At 40.6% G+C, this 14,825-nt stretch overlaps 1 protein-coding gene across 1 annotated transcript in view; it reads right to left on the bottom strand.

Moving 5' to 3' along the window:
* lrrc40 (leucine rich repeat containing 40) overlaps positions 1–14,825 on the bottom strand; it is a 78,605-nt gene that overhangs the window by 57,131 nt on the left and 6,649 nt on the right. The window contains exons 4-5 of the mRNA XM_073063141.1: positions 4,021–4,150; positions 91–214 (exon numbers count right to left, since the gene is read on the bottom strand). Of these exons, the coding sequence (XP_072919242.1) occupies positions 91–214; positions 4,021–4,150 (254 nt within the window). The remainder of the gene's footprint in view (positions 1–90; positions 215–4,020; positions 4,151–14,825) is intronic.

Here is a 14,825-nt window from a genome sequence, read left to right as displayed (position 1 = left end):
CCACAATATCAAAACATTAAAATGTAGCTTTTCTATGGAGACCTAATGTAGGAAATTATATTTTTATATTGATCTTATTTTCCAACTTACTTCTCATTTTGCTGATGTCTGGCGGTATGCTCTTCATTTTGTTAGAAGCCAGATTAAATCGCAGTAGACCTGCCAGCTCACCGAGCGCACTTGGAATTGTGGAAAGTCGATTATTAGATATATCCTGTTAAGATAGATTGTTTAATCAGTGCTCCAGTAACCAGCAAACAGCAGACTTCCAAATAACATTCTGAGGATGAGAGGAGAAAATTCTTAAAGCTAATTTTTACGAAAATCCAAATAATGTGCAAGCATCTTTTCTGTAATTTCAGAGACTGTAATAATTTACTTATTGTTTTTAAAACTGCTTATTCATTTGATATCCACATTCTGACAGCTTTAAATAGTTTTATAATATTTTATGTGCAAGCTAGCAATATAAACAACTATAAGCAAAAATTGACACAAGAAGAGAGAGCGAGAGATACCACTGAAAATACCAAAAGGAGATGAGGATATCTTTAGATCCAAGTGCTTGTAGCTTTACTTAATAGTAGTTTGGCCTAGAAACACCCAGGGAAAAAGAGTACTGAGGGAGACTTCACTTGGTAAAAATATCTGGAGTTCATTCACCTTATCTAAATTCTATTTACACAAAAAACCGTAACACAGGAAACAAGGGCAAAAAAAACCGCTTCATTATTTTGACAATGAAAAGTACAAGCACACATGGGATTGCTCTCTACTTACAAAGTAACAACACAAAATTACTACTTCATCTGAATTCATCTGAATGTGACACTGTATGCTGCACAATATATTGTTTGGAACACAGTTCAAGTTAAGCAACCAAATTGTCAGCACCTTTCAAACAAGAAAATAGAACTATTAAATATTAAAAAATGCAGTGATCACTCAAGCATACGAACTGTTGTTTGGTGAAAACAGCTTGCAGATGGAAAGGTTGCCAATTTCAAGACAAACAATGAGTCTATGGCAGCAAGGTAAACCATGCCACCTCTTGTCAGAAGACAATAGCTTATAAAATTATGTGCACCCCACAGAAAGCATCCTTATGCAAACCAAATGTTGTTTCAGTCCTGGAAGCACCTCTCTAGTACTGAACATTGTTACTGAATCACTGTTACGTATTTCCTTTTGCCTGTTCAGTATGTGAAAGCTAACAGTTCAGAAAGGTGTTGGGTATTACAGAAGCACAGTAAGAGAGCAGGCAGAAGTGTGGGGCAGCAACAGATGCCTAAAGGACAGAAATCATGTGTCAGTAATTGATGGCCGGTGGGTGGATATGGTTTACCATTCCTGTCATTGTCTTTGTTATGATCAATTCCAAAAGATGTTCCATTGATATCTTTAGATCTAGAGATGTTGTCCAGAAGTCAAGAATGAGGCACAAATCTTATGGTTTCACGGTTGCAGGGAAAATATGCAAACTTCACCCAAAGTGCATTGGAACTCAAGACTGAACTCAGATCACTGCACCTACAAGGTACCAGTTCCACTTGCTGCACTACCCTGCTGCCACAGTACATGCACATTGCTCTTCTTTGGTAGCTTAAACTAACCTATAGAGATGAACTTGCTGCAGAAGTTGTCAGAAAACTGACAAAGAGAATCTTATTGAAAAATGAACATGATGATGACAAGCAAAAAGACAGATGTCAAAATCGCAACACATGTATCTCTCACTTGGAATACTCCTGGGAATTTACAAAAATAATCAGAATAAGACTTATTGTCACCGACATTAGCTGTGAAATTTAACATAGGAGAGATTTTGCAGATGCTGGAAATCCAGAGCAACACACTCAAAATACTGGATGAACTTCAGGTCAGGCAGTGTGTGGAGAGGACCTTGATCTTGTTTTGTGGCAGCAAAATACTACAAGTCACAGTAAAAATAAATAAATCTATAGTTCAAAATAGAAATAGTGAGTTAATGTTAATGAACTGTTCAGAAATCTGATGGCAGAGAAGCTGTTCCTGAAATGTTGAATGTAGGTCTTCAGGCTCCCGTACCTTCTCCCTGATGGTAGTAATAGAAGAAGGGATGCCCCAGATGGTGAGGGACCTTTCTTGAGGTGCCATTTGAAGCTGTCCTCAATGCCAAGGAGGCTTGTAACCACAATGGAGCAGTGATACAACCAGTCAGCATACTTGCCATGTACCATCTATAGAGATTTGCTAAACTTTTTGGTGACATACCAAACATTCTCAAACTCCTAATGAAGTGTAGGCACTGGTGCATCTTCTTCATAATTGATTCAATATATTGGGCCCATGATAGATCTTCTAAGATGGTGAAATCCCCAAGGAAGTTGCGGTTGCTCACACTTTCCAATGCTGAGGACTGGTGTGTGTTCTCCCAACTTCCCCTCCTGAAGTCCACAATCAATTCCTTGGTCTTACTGATGCTGACTGCAAGGTTATTGCTGCAACACCACTCAACCAGCCGATATGCCTCACTCCTGTACACCTCCTCATCCAGCAGCGTCAACAGCGAATATAACAGTATAGATGGCTGCAGCTGTGCCTAGCCACACAATCATGAGCATAGGGAGAGGAGAGCAGTGGACTAAGCAGTTGTAGAGGGAGGCACAGACATCCTGGGTTTGAAACTTGGTGATTCATAATGAGGGGATATTAGTGGTGAATTCAGAAGTATAATCAATAAATTGCAACCTCATTAAAAGCTAATAATTCTCTGAAAGGTGATAGGAAAACACTTCCTTGAACTACTGCAGTGTGTCTGATGAAGGTCCTTCTTTTAGATAAGGAGATCCAGTACTTAAACAATGATACATTTCCGATTTAAGGAATGTGTCATAAAAGGAACCAATGTCGGTTGCCCACTTCCTTGCTTGTGGTAGAGGTCATACATTTGTGGATGGTACATGCTGCAGTCACAATGGCAGGTGGTGCAGAGTATGGTAAGATGATGATTGGAATGCAAATGAAGTGGGCAGCTTTCCCTGAATGGTGTTGCATTTCTTCAATATCATTGGAGATGCATTTAGCTGGATTCTAGCAGGTGGACATTATTCCTTCACATTCCTTGCGAACAGTAGAAAGGTTTTTGTACGTCAGGAGGCAGGGTAGCCAGCCTCTAACCTGCTTTTGCAGCCACAATATTATTATGGCTGGCACAATTAAATTTCTGGTGAAAAATTACACTAAGAATGTTGCTGATAGGAACTATGACGACGCTGATGCTACAGAAGGTCAAGAGATCACTGTAAAGACTCATTAGATAAACTTGTGTGGTGCATATGTACTTGCCGCATGGTCACTGGTGAACCAGCTAAAGATGGTTTTGCCTAAGACATTGACCTAAAGAAGTTCTGCAGCAATATCCCAGGGTTTCAATGACTGCCTTCCAACAAACAACTGTACAAAGTAGGACTCTAACCACTAAGTTGTTCCCCTCTTCATTGCTCATTGACATTATCATCACCAAGACTTCTTGATGCTACACACTGTTGAAGGTTGCCTCAACGTCAAAGGCAGTCACCTTTTACTTTATACATGGATTTTAGGACTTTTTTCCATGTTTGGACCAAGGCTCTGACAAGTAGTCCTAATGAAACACAAAATGCCAGAAAGCAGGTAATGGGTTAGCAAGTTAAAAAAAAAAGAGGTTCTAGAAACATAAAACAGAAAGCTGCTGGAGTCACTGAGTAGGTCTAAGAGCAACTGTGAGAGAAATGTAAATACTGCTTGATAACATGACAGACGACATCTTCCAATGCAATGCTAATGATTGAGAGTAATCATTTTGAGTGGTAAGGAACTCCTTTCGATTTGTCCTGCTTTTCCGGATCAACACAGATAAAAAGGACAATGTAATGTAAAATGTACATTAAGGGCAGAGGAAGTTTAAAAAGTTATTCGTTAATATTTATTGTTTTGTCAAAATGCAACCTGTGGCTGTTTGAGATATTTTAAGCAAATTTTATAATAATTTCAACATACCAGGTCTTCCAAATGAACAAGATGACCTATACCATCTGGTATCCTTTCCAATTCGTTATTTTGTAGTTGCAGATTTTTCAAATTCCTTAAATTCCAAAGTTCATCAGGCAGTTCCGTTAATTTATTGTGGCTAAGAATAGAAAGACAGTAAAAGTTTACGTATTGATCTGTTTACATATTTTCTATGACAACACACCTACATGTACTGTGTGGTTTATAAAAAAATTTAAAAATTATGGCACTTGTGAAAAAGCAATTCCCATGTCTTCCATTGTCTTGAAATAATAAGGTATTCAGAGTGAGCCTGTGAGATAAAATTTAAAAACTAATTCATATGTAGAACTTTAAAAGTGTTTGTTTCATTCTAAGTTATTACTTCATATATATTTTCAGTCAACATTCTGTAGTACACAACCACAAATATCATAAAATATGAATAATATGGCACTTTTAGGGCTCTAGTGATATTGGATTGATAGATATAGCAGATTATTTAATGTGACTCTTATTAATACACCAACACACTTTTATTTCACATTTTTCAGATGCTACGCACCACTACATTAAGTTGATTTTAAATGGAACATGGGAACAGAGCACAAGAAGTTTAAAAGTAGCATGGGAGCAATGCAGAAGTTGATACATTCTTCACTGGTCAAGGCATGAAGGGTACCAGGGAGAAGGCAGGAGATTGGGGCTGAGAGGAAAATTGAATATGGCATAATGAAATGGCAGAGTGGATGTGATGGGCCAATGGGCCTTTGCTATACTACAAATAACTTGGCAAATAACTGTAAACATGAACATTGCTTTAACTGTCAATAATCATTCAAAATTGGTATATAAATGGTATAAATAACATATTTGTTAGTGCCTTGCAAATTTAGAGTTGCTTTTAGGATCTAATCCTGCCAGTTGATTTGGGTGCCTCTAAGATTACCTGACTCCACCCCTTCAAGTGTAAACTACAAACTTCAAAGCGGATGAGCTTAGAGTGTGGATCAGTACTTGGAGCCATGATATTGTGGCTATTACAGAGACCTGGATGGCTCGTGGGCAGGAATGGCTACTTAGAGTGCCAGGCTTTAGATATTTCAGAAAGGACAGGGAGAGAGGCAAAAGAGGTGGGGGGTGTGGCACTGCTGATCAGAGATAGCATCATGGCTGAAGAAAAAGAGGAAGTCATGGAGGGATTGTCTACTGAGTCTCTGTAGGTGGAAGTTAGAAATAGGAAGGGGTCAATAACTCTACTAGGTTTTTTTTGTATAGACCACCCAATAGTAACATTGAGGCACAGAAAGGGAGACAGATTCTGGAACGATGCAATAACAATAGGGTTGTCTTGATGGGAGATTTTAATTTCCCCAGTATTGATTGCCATCTCCCTACAGCAGGGGGTTTAGATGAGATGGAGCGGTTTTTTGAAGGTGTGTTCAGACAGGTTTCCTGTCACAGTATGTAGATAAGCCTACAAGAGGAGAGGCTGTACTTGATCTGGTATTGGGAAATGAGCCTGGTCAGGTGTCAGGGTCTCTCAGCATTTTGGAGATAGTGATCACAATTCTATCTCCTTTACCACAGCATTGGAGAGTGATAGGAACAGACTAGTTGGGAAAGTGTTTAATTGGAGTAAAGGGAAATATGAGGCTATCAGGCAGGAACTTGGAAGCATAACATGGGAGCAGATATTCTCAGGGAAATGTATGGCAGAAATGTGGCAAATGTTCAGGGGATATTTGCATGGCGTTCTGCATTGGTACATTCCGATGAGACAGAGAAAGGATGGTAGGATAGAAGAACCATGGTGTACAAAGGCAATTGAAACTCTAGTCAAGAAGAAAATCTTACAAAAGGTTAAAAAAACTAGGTAATGATCAAGACCTGGAAAGTTATAAGGCTAGCAGAAAGGAGTTTAAGAATGAAATTAGGAGAGCCAGAAGGAGCTATGAGATGGCCTTGCCAAGCAGAATTAAGGAAAACCCCAAGGCATTCTACAAGTACTTGAATAGCAAGAGGATAAGACATGAGAGAATAGGACCAATCAAGTGTGACAGTGAAAAAGTGCGTATGGAACCAGAGGAGGTGGCAGAGGTACTTAGTGAGTACTTTGCTTCAGTATTCACTGTGAAAAACAACCTTGGTGATTGTAGGAATGACTTACAGTGGACTGAAAAGCTTGAGCATATAGACATTAAGAGGATGTGCTAGATCTTTTGAAAAGCACCAAGTTGCATAAGTCACCAGGACCAGACGAGATGTACCCCAGTCTACTGTGGGAAGAGAGGGAGGAGATTGCTGAGCCTCTGGCAATGATCTTTGCATCATCAATGGGGATGAGAGAGGTTCTGGAGGATTGGAGGGTTGAAGATGTTGTTCCCTTATTCAAGAAGGGAAGTAGAGATAGCCGAGGAAATTACAGACCAGTGAGTCTTACTTCAGTGGTTGGTAAGCTGATGGAGAAGATCCTGAGAGGCAGGATTTATGAATGCTTGGAGAGGCATAATATGATTAGGAATAGTCAGCATAGCTTTGTCAAAGGCAGGTCATGTCTTATGAGCCTAATTTGATTTTTTGAGGATGTGACTAAACACATTGATGAAGGTCGAGCAGTAGATGTAGTGTTTATGGATTTCAGCAAGGCATTTGACAAGGTACCCCATGCAAAGCTTACTGAGAAAGTAAGGAGGCATGGGATCCAAGGGGACCTTGCTTTGGGGATCCAGAACTGGCTTGCCCAAAGAAGGCAAAGAATGGTTGTAGACAGGTCATATTCTGCATGGAGGTCGGTGACCAGTGGGGTGCCTCAGGGATCTGTTCTGGGACCCCTTCTTTTCATGATTTTTATAAATGACCTTGATGAGGAAGTGGAGGGATGGGTTCGTAAATTTGCTGATGACACAAGGGTTGGGTGTGTTGTGGATAGTGTGGAGGACTATCAGGTTACAGTGGGACATTGATAGGATGCAAAACTGGGCTGAGAAGTGGCAGACGGAGTTCAACCCAGGTAAGTGTGAGGTGGTTCATTTTGGTAGGTCAAGTATGATGGCAGAATATAGTATTAATGGTAAGATTCTTAGCAGTGTGGAGGATCAGAGGGATCTTTGGGTCCGAGTCCATAGGCCATTCAAAGCTGTTGCGCAGGTTCACTGTGTGGTTAAAAAGGCATACAGTGTATTGGACTTCATCAACTGTGGGATTGAGTTCAAGAGCCAAGAGGTAATGTTACAGCTATACAGGACCCTGGTCAGACCCCACTTGGAGTACTGTGCTCAGTTCTGGTCACCTCACTACAGGAAGGATGTGGAAACTATAGAATGGGTGCAGAGGAGATTTACAAGGATGTTGCCTGGATTGGGGAGCATGCCTTATGAGAATAGGTTAAGTGAACTTGGCCTTTTCTCCTTGGAGCAACAGCAGATGAGAGGTGACCTGATGGAGGTGTATAAGATGATGAGAGGTATTGATCATGTTGATAGTCAGAGGCATTTTCCCAGGGCTGAAATGGCTAACACGAAAGGGCATAGTTTTAAGGTGCTTGGAAGTAGGTACAGAGGAGATGTCAGGGGTAAGTTTTTTTGACGCAGAGAGTGGTGAGTGCATGGAATGGGCTGCTGGCAATGGTGGTGGAGGCGGATACAATAAGGTCTTTTAAGAGACTTGGATAGGTGCATTAAGTAAATGTTCAGCACAGCATTGTGGGCCAAGGAGCCTGTATTGTGCTGTAGGTTTTCTATGTTTCTACTTCAAGGCTGAACTGTTCCAACAACATCATGTTGAACCCCCCATTCTCAAAGTTCTTCAAATTCATGGTCATTTAAAACCCTATTCCCTGTACTCTTAACACAGATTGTCCTGCTTAACTGATACCCAAGCTTATTGATCTCCAATGGGTCCTGATGAATCAACACAATTCCTTTAGAGTCTTATCATTTTTGTATTTGAAATACTACTATGGTCTGACCGTTCCTCTGCACTCTCCTCCCAGTTTAGCATACAGCGGCTAGCATAACGCTTTACAGCACCAGCAACCTGTGTTGAATTCCCACCATTGTCTATAAGGAGTTTGTACATTTTCACCATGATTTTGTGGATTTCCTCCAGATTTCCACCGACATTCCAAAGACACATGGGTTTGTAAGTGCAGGGATGCTCTGCCGGCACCAGAAGAATGGTAACACTTGCTGGAAGCCCCCAGCACATCCTTGGACTGTGCTGGCACTGACACAAATGACACATTTCACGATACGTTTCAATGTATTTGTGACAAATAAAGCTAATGTTTCATCTTTCAAGTCTTCGAACATTCTCAGTTTTATTTGCTCCATCCCAGGTTGCTAGGCCTTCAGACACCAAGGCCCTTACTCTGGACTTCCGTCTTTAATTCTCATGGCCTCTCTTCTGAGGCCTTCTAACCCACTTAGTTTACAAATATGGTTTAGTATCTTGCATAATACTTATATAAGATGTCAATGGTGAAGGGGCTTTGCAAATGGAAAGGAAAACTTTTTAAAAATAGAATTTAATGTAAAATAAAATAATTTAAAAAGATAAACTTTAGAATTTCACAACTATTAACACCTGATGACTTCAGCAATATTTGATGAACAATTTCATGAAAGTAATTTTGGTTTTCATCTTCAGAGGAACACATCATACATTTAACATCACCTTCCTGTAACCTTTCAATCTATAAATCAGGACTTATTCTAATTTATTCTTGTCATCTATACCCCTTCTCAGTGGCAAATGAGAGTGCATACTAAGCTCAAAACTGGGCCTGAATAAGGTGGTGCACACTATTAGCAGCAGTGGAAATATATACCACCATAATTATGACCTCACGGCTAACATACTTCCCATAATTCCGGTTTAAGATAGTGCTCCCAAAGGCATGTAACAGCTCATTGGCAGTTCAAAAGCGAAGAAATTTGATTGAAAACATTACAAATAACTGTTTTTGAAGAAAATTGCGGTAAACTATCACCAGAAACACTGAAGAGGCGAGTGAAGGCAAAATGAACTTGAGAGATGTGCCCTGCTGGTGCAATGCAAAATCAATGCACTTGGAGTTGGAACTGTGCTGGTTGGAGTGAACAATTCAGAGAGGGTAAAACGAGGCTGAAGAGCTCCAATACCCATTGAACTAACCTGGCTGCAAGGGTGAATCGCTCTAAACACCGAGTCAATTTGGAGAGATCACGAATAGCTTCTTCGGCAGTGAAATCTAGGACTGACGCAGACTGCTGGGTGGCACGTTCTAGGCCCAGTGTGATTCACCACTGAGGAGCCCAGGTCCTAACGTGAAGTACAATCCGCTGTTCAGACAATTTAAATGCCGGCCCAGGTAGACTGGGGGCTCCTCTCTCCACGGCACTATGATTGTGAAACTGTCCCCAGTGGCTGTGCTTCGTGTCTGCAAACTTTGCAGTGATTTGGCTTGCTAATACGATGAACTGAATACCAAGGCTTTGGGGCAGCTGTGGGGACGTGGATCTAAGGATTCAATGTGGTTTGGAATGCTGTTGTTGTGTTGCTTACTTCTATCGTTTGCATGATGTCCTCTTTTCCCCCTCTTCCTCTGTGCACTGAGATGGTTGGAGGTTGGTCTGTATTTTTTTTAAACTGGGTTCTTTCGGGTTTTTTGCTTTGCGGCAGCATGTAAGCAAACAAATTTCAAGGTTAAATAATTTATACATTATTTGATAATAAACTTACTTTGAATCTTTGATTTTGCCATTCAACCTGATCTAATGAGGTTTGCGGAAAAGCACGGCAGGAGCAGTGCCAGGCATACCCTAAAGTAAGGTACCAAGTTGAAATTCAAATTTATTGTCATTCAACATGTACACAGATACAGGCAATCCCTGGGTTACGTACGAGTTCCATTCCTGAGTCTGTCTTTAAGTCGGATTTGTATGTAAGTCGGAACAAATACATCCGGTATTATTTAGCGGCAGTTAGTCAAAACGTTTGTCTTAGTATATATTTTACCTTTCTATGCATATAAAATACTTAAGAAATGTATGTATTCCAATAATTAAACCACTGTGTTGCTTAGTAATAATTGTAGCTTTCATTGGGTCAGGGCCTTTCACGTGCTCCATTATTCTCACTTTATCCTTTAAAATTGCTCCGATCGTTGACTGACTGTAGCCTAACGCTTTTCCGATGACCGATGGCGTTTCAACTCTTTTCAAACACTTTATTATTTCCACTTTATTTTCAATCACGATCGCTTCCCGTCAACGGAACAGAAACACTGCGGGCAGCAGGTCCTGACCTCCGCCGGCTCCCGAGGTCCACTGAGTCCTACGGACCACCGCACTGAATTCCCCAGGTTCAAAAGTCCACTGCACTGAGACAGGTTAAATGGGACAAGTGGGGGCTGTGCTGGGTTTGGGTACTGTATTTGATCCTCCACAATATTCCGTGTGGGAATTTAAACTGGAGGTGGCAGTGTTTTGTTTTACGAAGTCGAGTTGCGAGCTCGCCATCAACCCGGCACGGATGGTACGGGAGTCACTGGATCGACATCAACCCGGCACGGGAGCGGTCTATCACTAAATCGAACTCAGGAACCTCCATTCTCCAGCCCGGCGCTGATCTCACTGCGCCACCAGCTGACCAGAATGGGGGGCGGAGTCAGGGTGAATCTTACTAAGAAAAATTTAAGCCAAATACAAAGTTACACACTCAACAGCGTCAACGGCAACGACTTAAATTGGCGGATGGTGTTCTCCTTCCTTGGTTCGTAAGTACGAGTTGTCTGTAAGTCAGACGTTCGTAACTCGGGGACTACCTGTATATGAAAATTGTTCCTCTGGGGTCATGGTGCAGAACAGAGTACACACAGTACATGTAGTTATGATCCAGCACATACAATCACAAAATAAAATTAGCACAAGTCCCTGAGTGGCACGGCCTGAGGACTGACAGCTTGACATAAAGTGCAAGGTGCCTGTTTAAGGCAGACGATAATACAATAAGATACAGAAGCAGAATTAGGCCGTTTTGGCCCACCGGGTCTGCTTCGCCTTCTCATCATTTTTCCCTCTCAGCCCCAATCTCACTCCCCCCACCCCCCGTATCCTTTCATGCCCTGACCAATCAGGAATCTAGCAACCTCTGCCTTAAACATACATAAAGACTTGGTCTCCACAGCTGCCTGTGGCAATGAATTCCACAGATTCACCACTCTCTGGCTAAAGAAGAGTATAATGTTACTGGCACTAACAAGCAGTTGTATAAATATGTGAAACAGCAGCAATAAAAGATGAAAAGTGACCAGAGCAGGATGACAGCGTGTCTGTGAGTTGGGGACCGGGAGGAGGAGGGTCCAGGGCATTCAGACAGGTGTACAATATATGTGTGCCAAGCGGCTGCAGGGTGGTAAGAAGCCTAACAGCCTGGGGAAGAAGCTGTTTCCCAGTTCTGATTCTTATGCTGCAGTACCTCCTAACAGCAGGGGGTCAAAGATTCAAAGAGATTGCAGGAAGGCTGGGAGGGCCTTTGACACTTACAAAGTCCTATCACCATTGACTGATTACTTCAGTAATCTGATGGAATAATTACCAGTTTGATAAAGCTGTGTCACAGAAGCAAAGTGTGGATGAATCATCACAATGGAAGCCAATCTTCCTTCATTCCACAAAACATCAAGAACTAAGGGAGCGCACATCTAGTGGTGTTGCTGCCTCACTTCCAGTGAACCTGACTGAGGGTCTCCTTCAAGTGCTCCAATTTCCTCTCATGTTCCAAAAGCATGCAAGTTGGTAGATTAATTGTACATTATAAATTTCTTCTAGTACCTGGGTGAGGATACAATCTGCAAGACGTTGAAATGTGGGGAAATGAAAGCATGGAATTAGTGAGGTAAGTAAGTGCTTGATGGATAGTGCCAACTTGATGAGCTGAAGGGCCTGTATCCAAGATGTACAAATCCATGACTCCGGATGTATGTCTAGCCAAGCTATAATACACTAAATGCAATACTGCCATCTATCCAACAATGCCAAAACTTGCCCCAGGTCTGTCCCAGTCAAAAATAGGACAAAACTAATTCCAGATCATTGTTATTCAGTGTAATTTTAATCATCAGCATGGAGGGCATCATCAGCTATGTGATCAAAACTTATTCTCCAATAACCTGCGCAATTCACAACTACTTAGCTCCAAACCAGTCTTGTTTTACACACCAGCTAAAGCGCTGACTTCCGAAGATGAAGCAATGGTGATTGGTTTGGCATCAGGCCAGCATTAGACCTATGCAAGGGGAAAAAGCTGCAAACAACTGTTATCAATGTTGAAGGTCAACGGTCCCAGCCCTAAGAATACTCTAATTAGTGTCTTGCAGGGAACAATCATCTGTTATTTCAACAATGAGCTTCCTCTCCATCGTAAAGTAGGAAGGAAAATATTTGTTAATGGCTGCACAATGTTCAATTCCAAACAAGACCCTTTAGCGAATTGAACAGCAAGCAGCAGCACCCACAGTGCCAGGTATTAAGTCCAAATTATTACCATTGATATTCACTGGCATTATCATTTTGCACCATCCTGTGATTACTACCTAGCACAAAACCTAGATATTCTAGTTTTATCTGATTAGAAAACTCTTTGAGTGAAGCTGTTAAATAGGGGGAAGGCTAATTACAACAATATTAGGCAAGAACTGGAGGAAGTAGTTTGGAACCTGCTATTTGAGAGTAAGTCAAGATCTAACATGTGGGAGTGTTTAAAAGCCAGTTGATTAGCGTTCTGGACTAACACTAGCAAGGTTGAACGATAAGAATATCACAGTTCGGAAACCTTAGATGACAAAAGATAATATAAATTTTGTTAAAAAGGAAGATGAAAAACATGTAGTCTTTCAGAAGTTGAAGGCAGACAAGACCCTTAAAGAAAACAAAGAGAGAAGAAGAGAAACAAGTTAGGAAAAGTAAAAAGGGGCTATGAAATGTCTTTGCAAGTAAGATAGATAACTAGAAAAAAGGTTTGATCAAGAACAAAGATCTATTCATTAACTTGAAGAAGTGGGAAAAGTAATTAATACTTCACATCTGTAATCACCAAAAAGGACATGAATGATAATGAGATTAGGGAAAATATGTTGATATTTGAGGGCATTTTGATATCAAGAAGGAGATGTACTGTTTTGAAACACATTATGGTGGATATGTCCCAAGGGCCTGATGGAATCTTTCCGAGTACACTGAAGGAGACAAAGGAGGAAATTGGTGGGGTCTCGAAAGAAGCCTTTGTATCCTTTTTATCCACGGGTGAGGTGCCAGAAGAATGAAGAATAGCCAATGTTCTCCTTTTTTTAAAAATAGAATAATAGATTTCAATCACAATGTTATCATCATTCATCTGATGACTATTACAATTCCAAATTACTAGATATTATCAATCTAAATGTCAATCTTCAGAACACATTTTAATGAATTTAATATGCTGCTAAAGTTTGAATTGTCCTAAAAAACAGAACATTGTATTTTCGCAAGCATGATTCTATGTTATAAATATTTCCTGTACAACATGCCTAATAAATCAAACTTCAAAAATGATTGAAAACCAAACTACAGAAGCTGGAAATACTCAAACTGCCAAAAATGATTTCTCAACATTCAAGTATTCTTCCCCATTATGCCAGGAAGCACAGACATCAGGACTTCAGACAACAGGCACCTGGCACTTTATGTGAAAGATTATCAACCCGAAAGATCAACAGTTTCCCTCTCCATGGGCGGTGTTTGTCTTGCTGAGCAGTTCCAACATTTTCTGTTTCTTCTGCAAAAGCTCCAGGTTGTAGAAGTTCAAACCACTATAACTGACGGACTGTAAACAATTTTCCAAGCTCAGCCACATGATAATAAAATAGCATTCAACAAATTAGGACCTCTATATTAAAACATTCTTATCTTCAAATATTCTAATCCTATTTTTGAATGACTGATCATTTGCACTTTTGCTTAAAGTACCTTGCAAATTAATCAATACAATCAGCTTGAAAGCTATGCAGCATCATGTATCTGGGTACATTCTGCTTATAGAAATTTCTCTACTATTACATTGCTAGCCCAGATACAATGATTTTGTGATCACTGGATTTGTTAAGTGTTCAAAAAAATAGTGAGCCGTGGTGAAATACAATTCTGACTGGCTGAGATTTCTTGGAAGTATTTTTTAACTATATCCCACATACAGTCGGTGAAAACATTTATTTCTGAAATAATTGTCATAAGCCAGATGACCAAAATGTTTTTATGTGCATCAAAATAATCAGTATAAGAACAAGGAATCAAAACTGGGGATTATGTGAAAATACCATTCACTGAACTGTTCATAAAATGATCAGTTATAGCATATATGTCAAACTCAAGGCCAGCGGGCCAAATCCGGCCCGCGGTGGAATTATCTTTGGCCCGCGAGATAATATCTAATTACTATTAAAGCTGGTCCCAGTAATCGAAGCACCTATGGCGTATGATATGGCTAATGCTGAGGTTATTCAGGTACCAGGTTTTCAGGGTTTTTAGTGTTTATTCGGCAGTCTTGCTCGGCAGTCTTCTTCATAAGAAACGGAATTTGTAAAGTGAAACACTTTGTAGTTATAGCAGAGACTGAGACACATGAGAGTAGGCTGAAAAAACAGAGGCAACGAAAGCTGCGTTCGCACGCGTCCGACTGATCCGGCCCGCATGAAGCTGCATTTTGCTCAATCCGGCCCGTGACCTAAAATGAGTTTGACACCCCTGAGTTATAGTAACAATATGCTTAATTGCAATAAAATACTGGTCTACATT

Source organism: Hemitrygon akajei, chromosome 12 (genome assembly GCF_048418815.1).
Source record: "Hemitrygon akajei chromosome 12, sHemAka1.3, whole genome shotgun sequence".
NCBI lineage: Eukaryota > Metazoa > Chordata > Chondrichthyes > Myliobatiformes > Dasyatidae > Hemitrygon > Hemitrygon akajei.
Note: the sequence above shows the minus strand (reverse complement) of the source record. Positions and strands in the feature narration are given on the sequence as shown.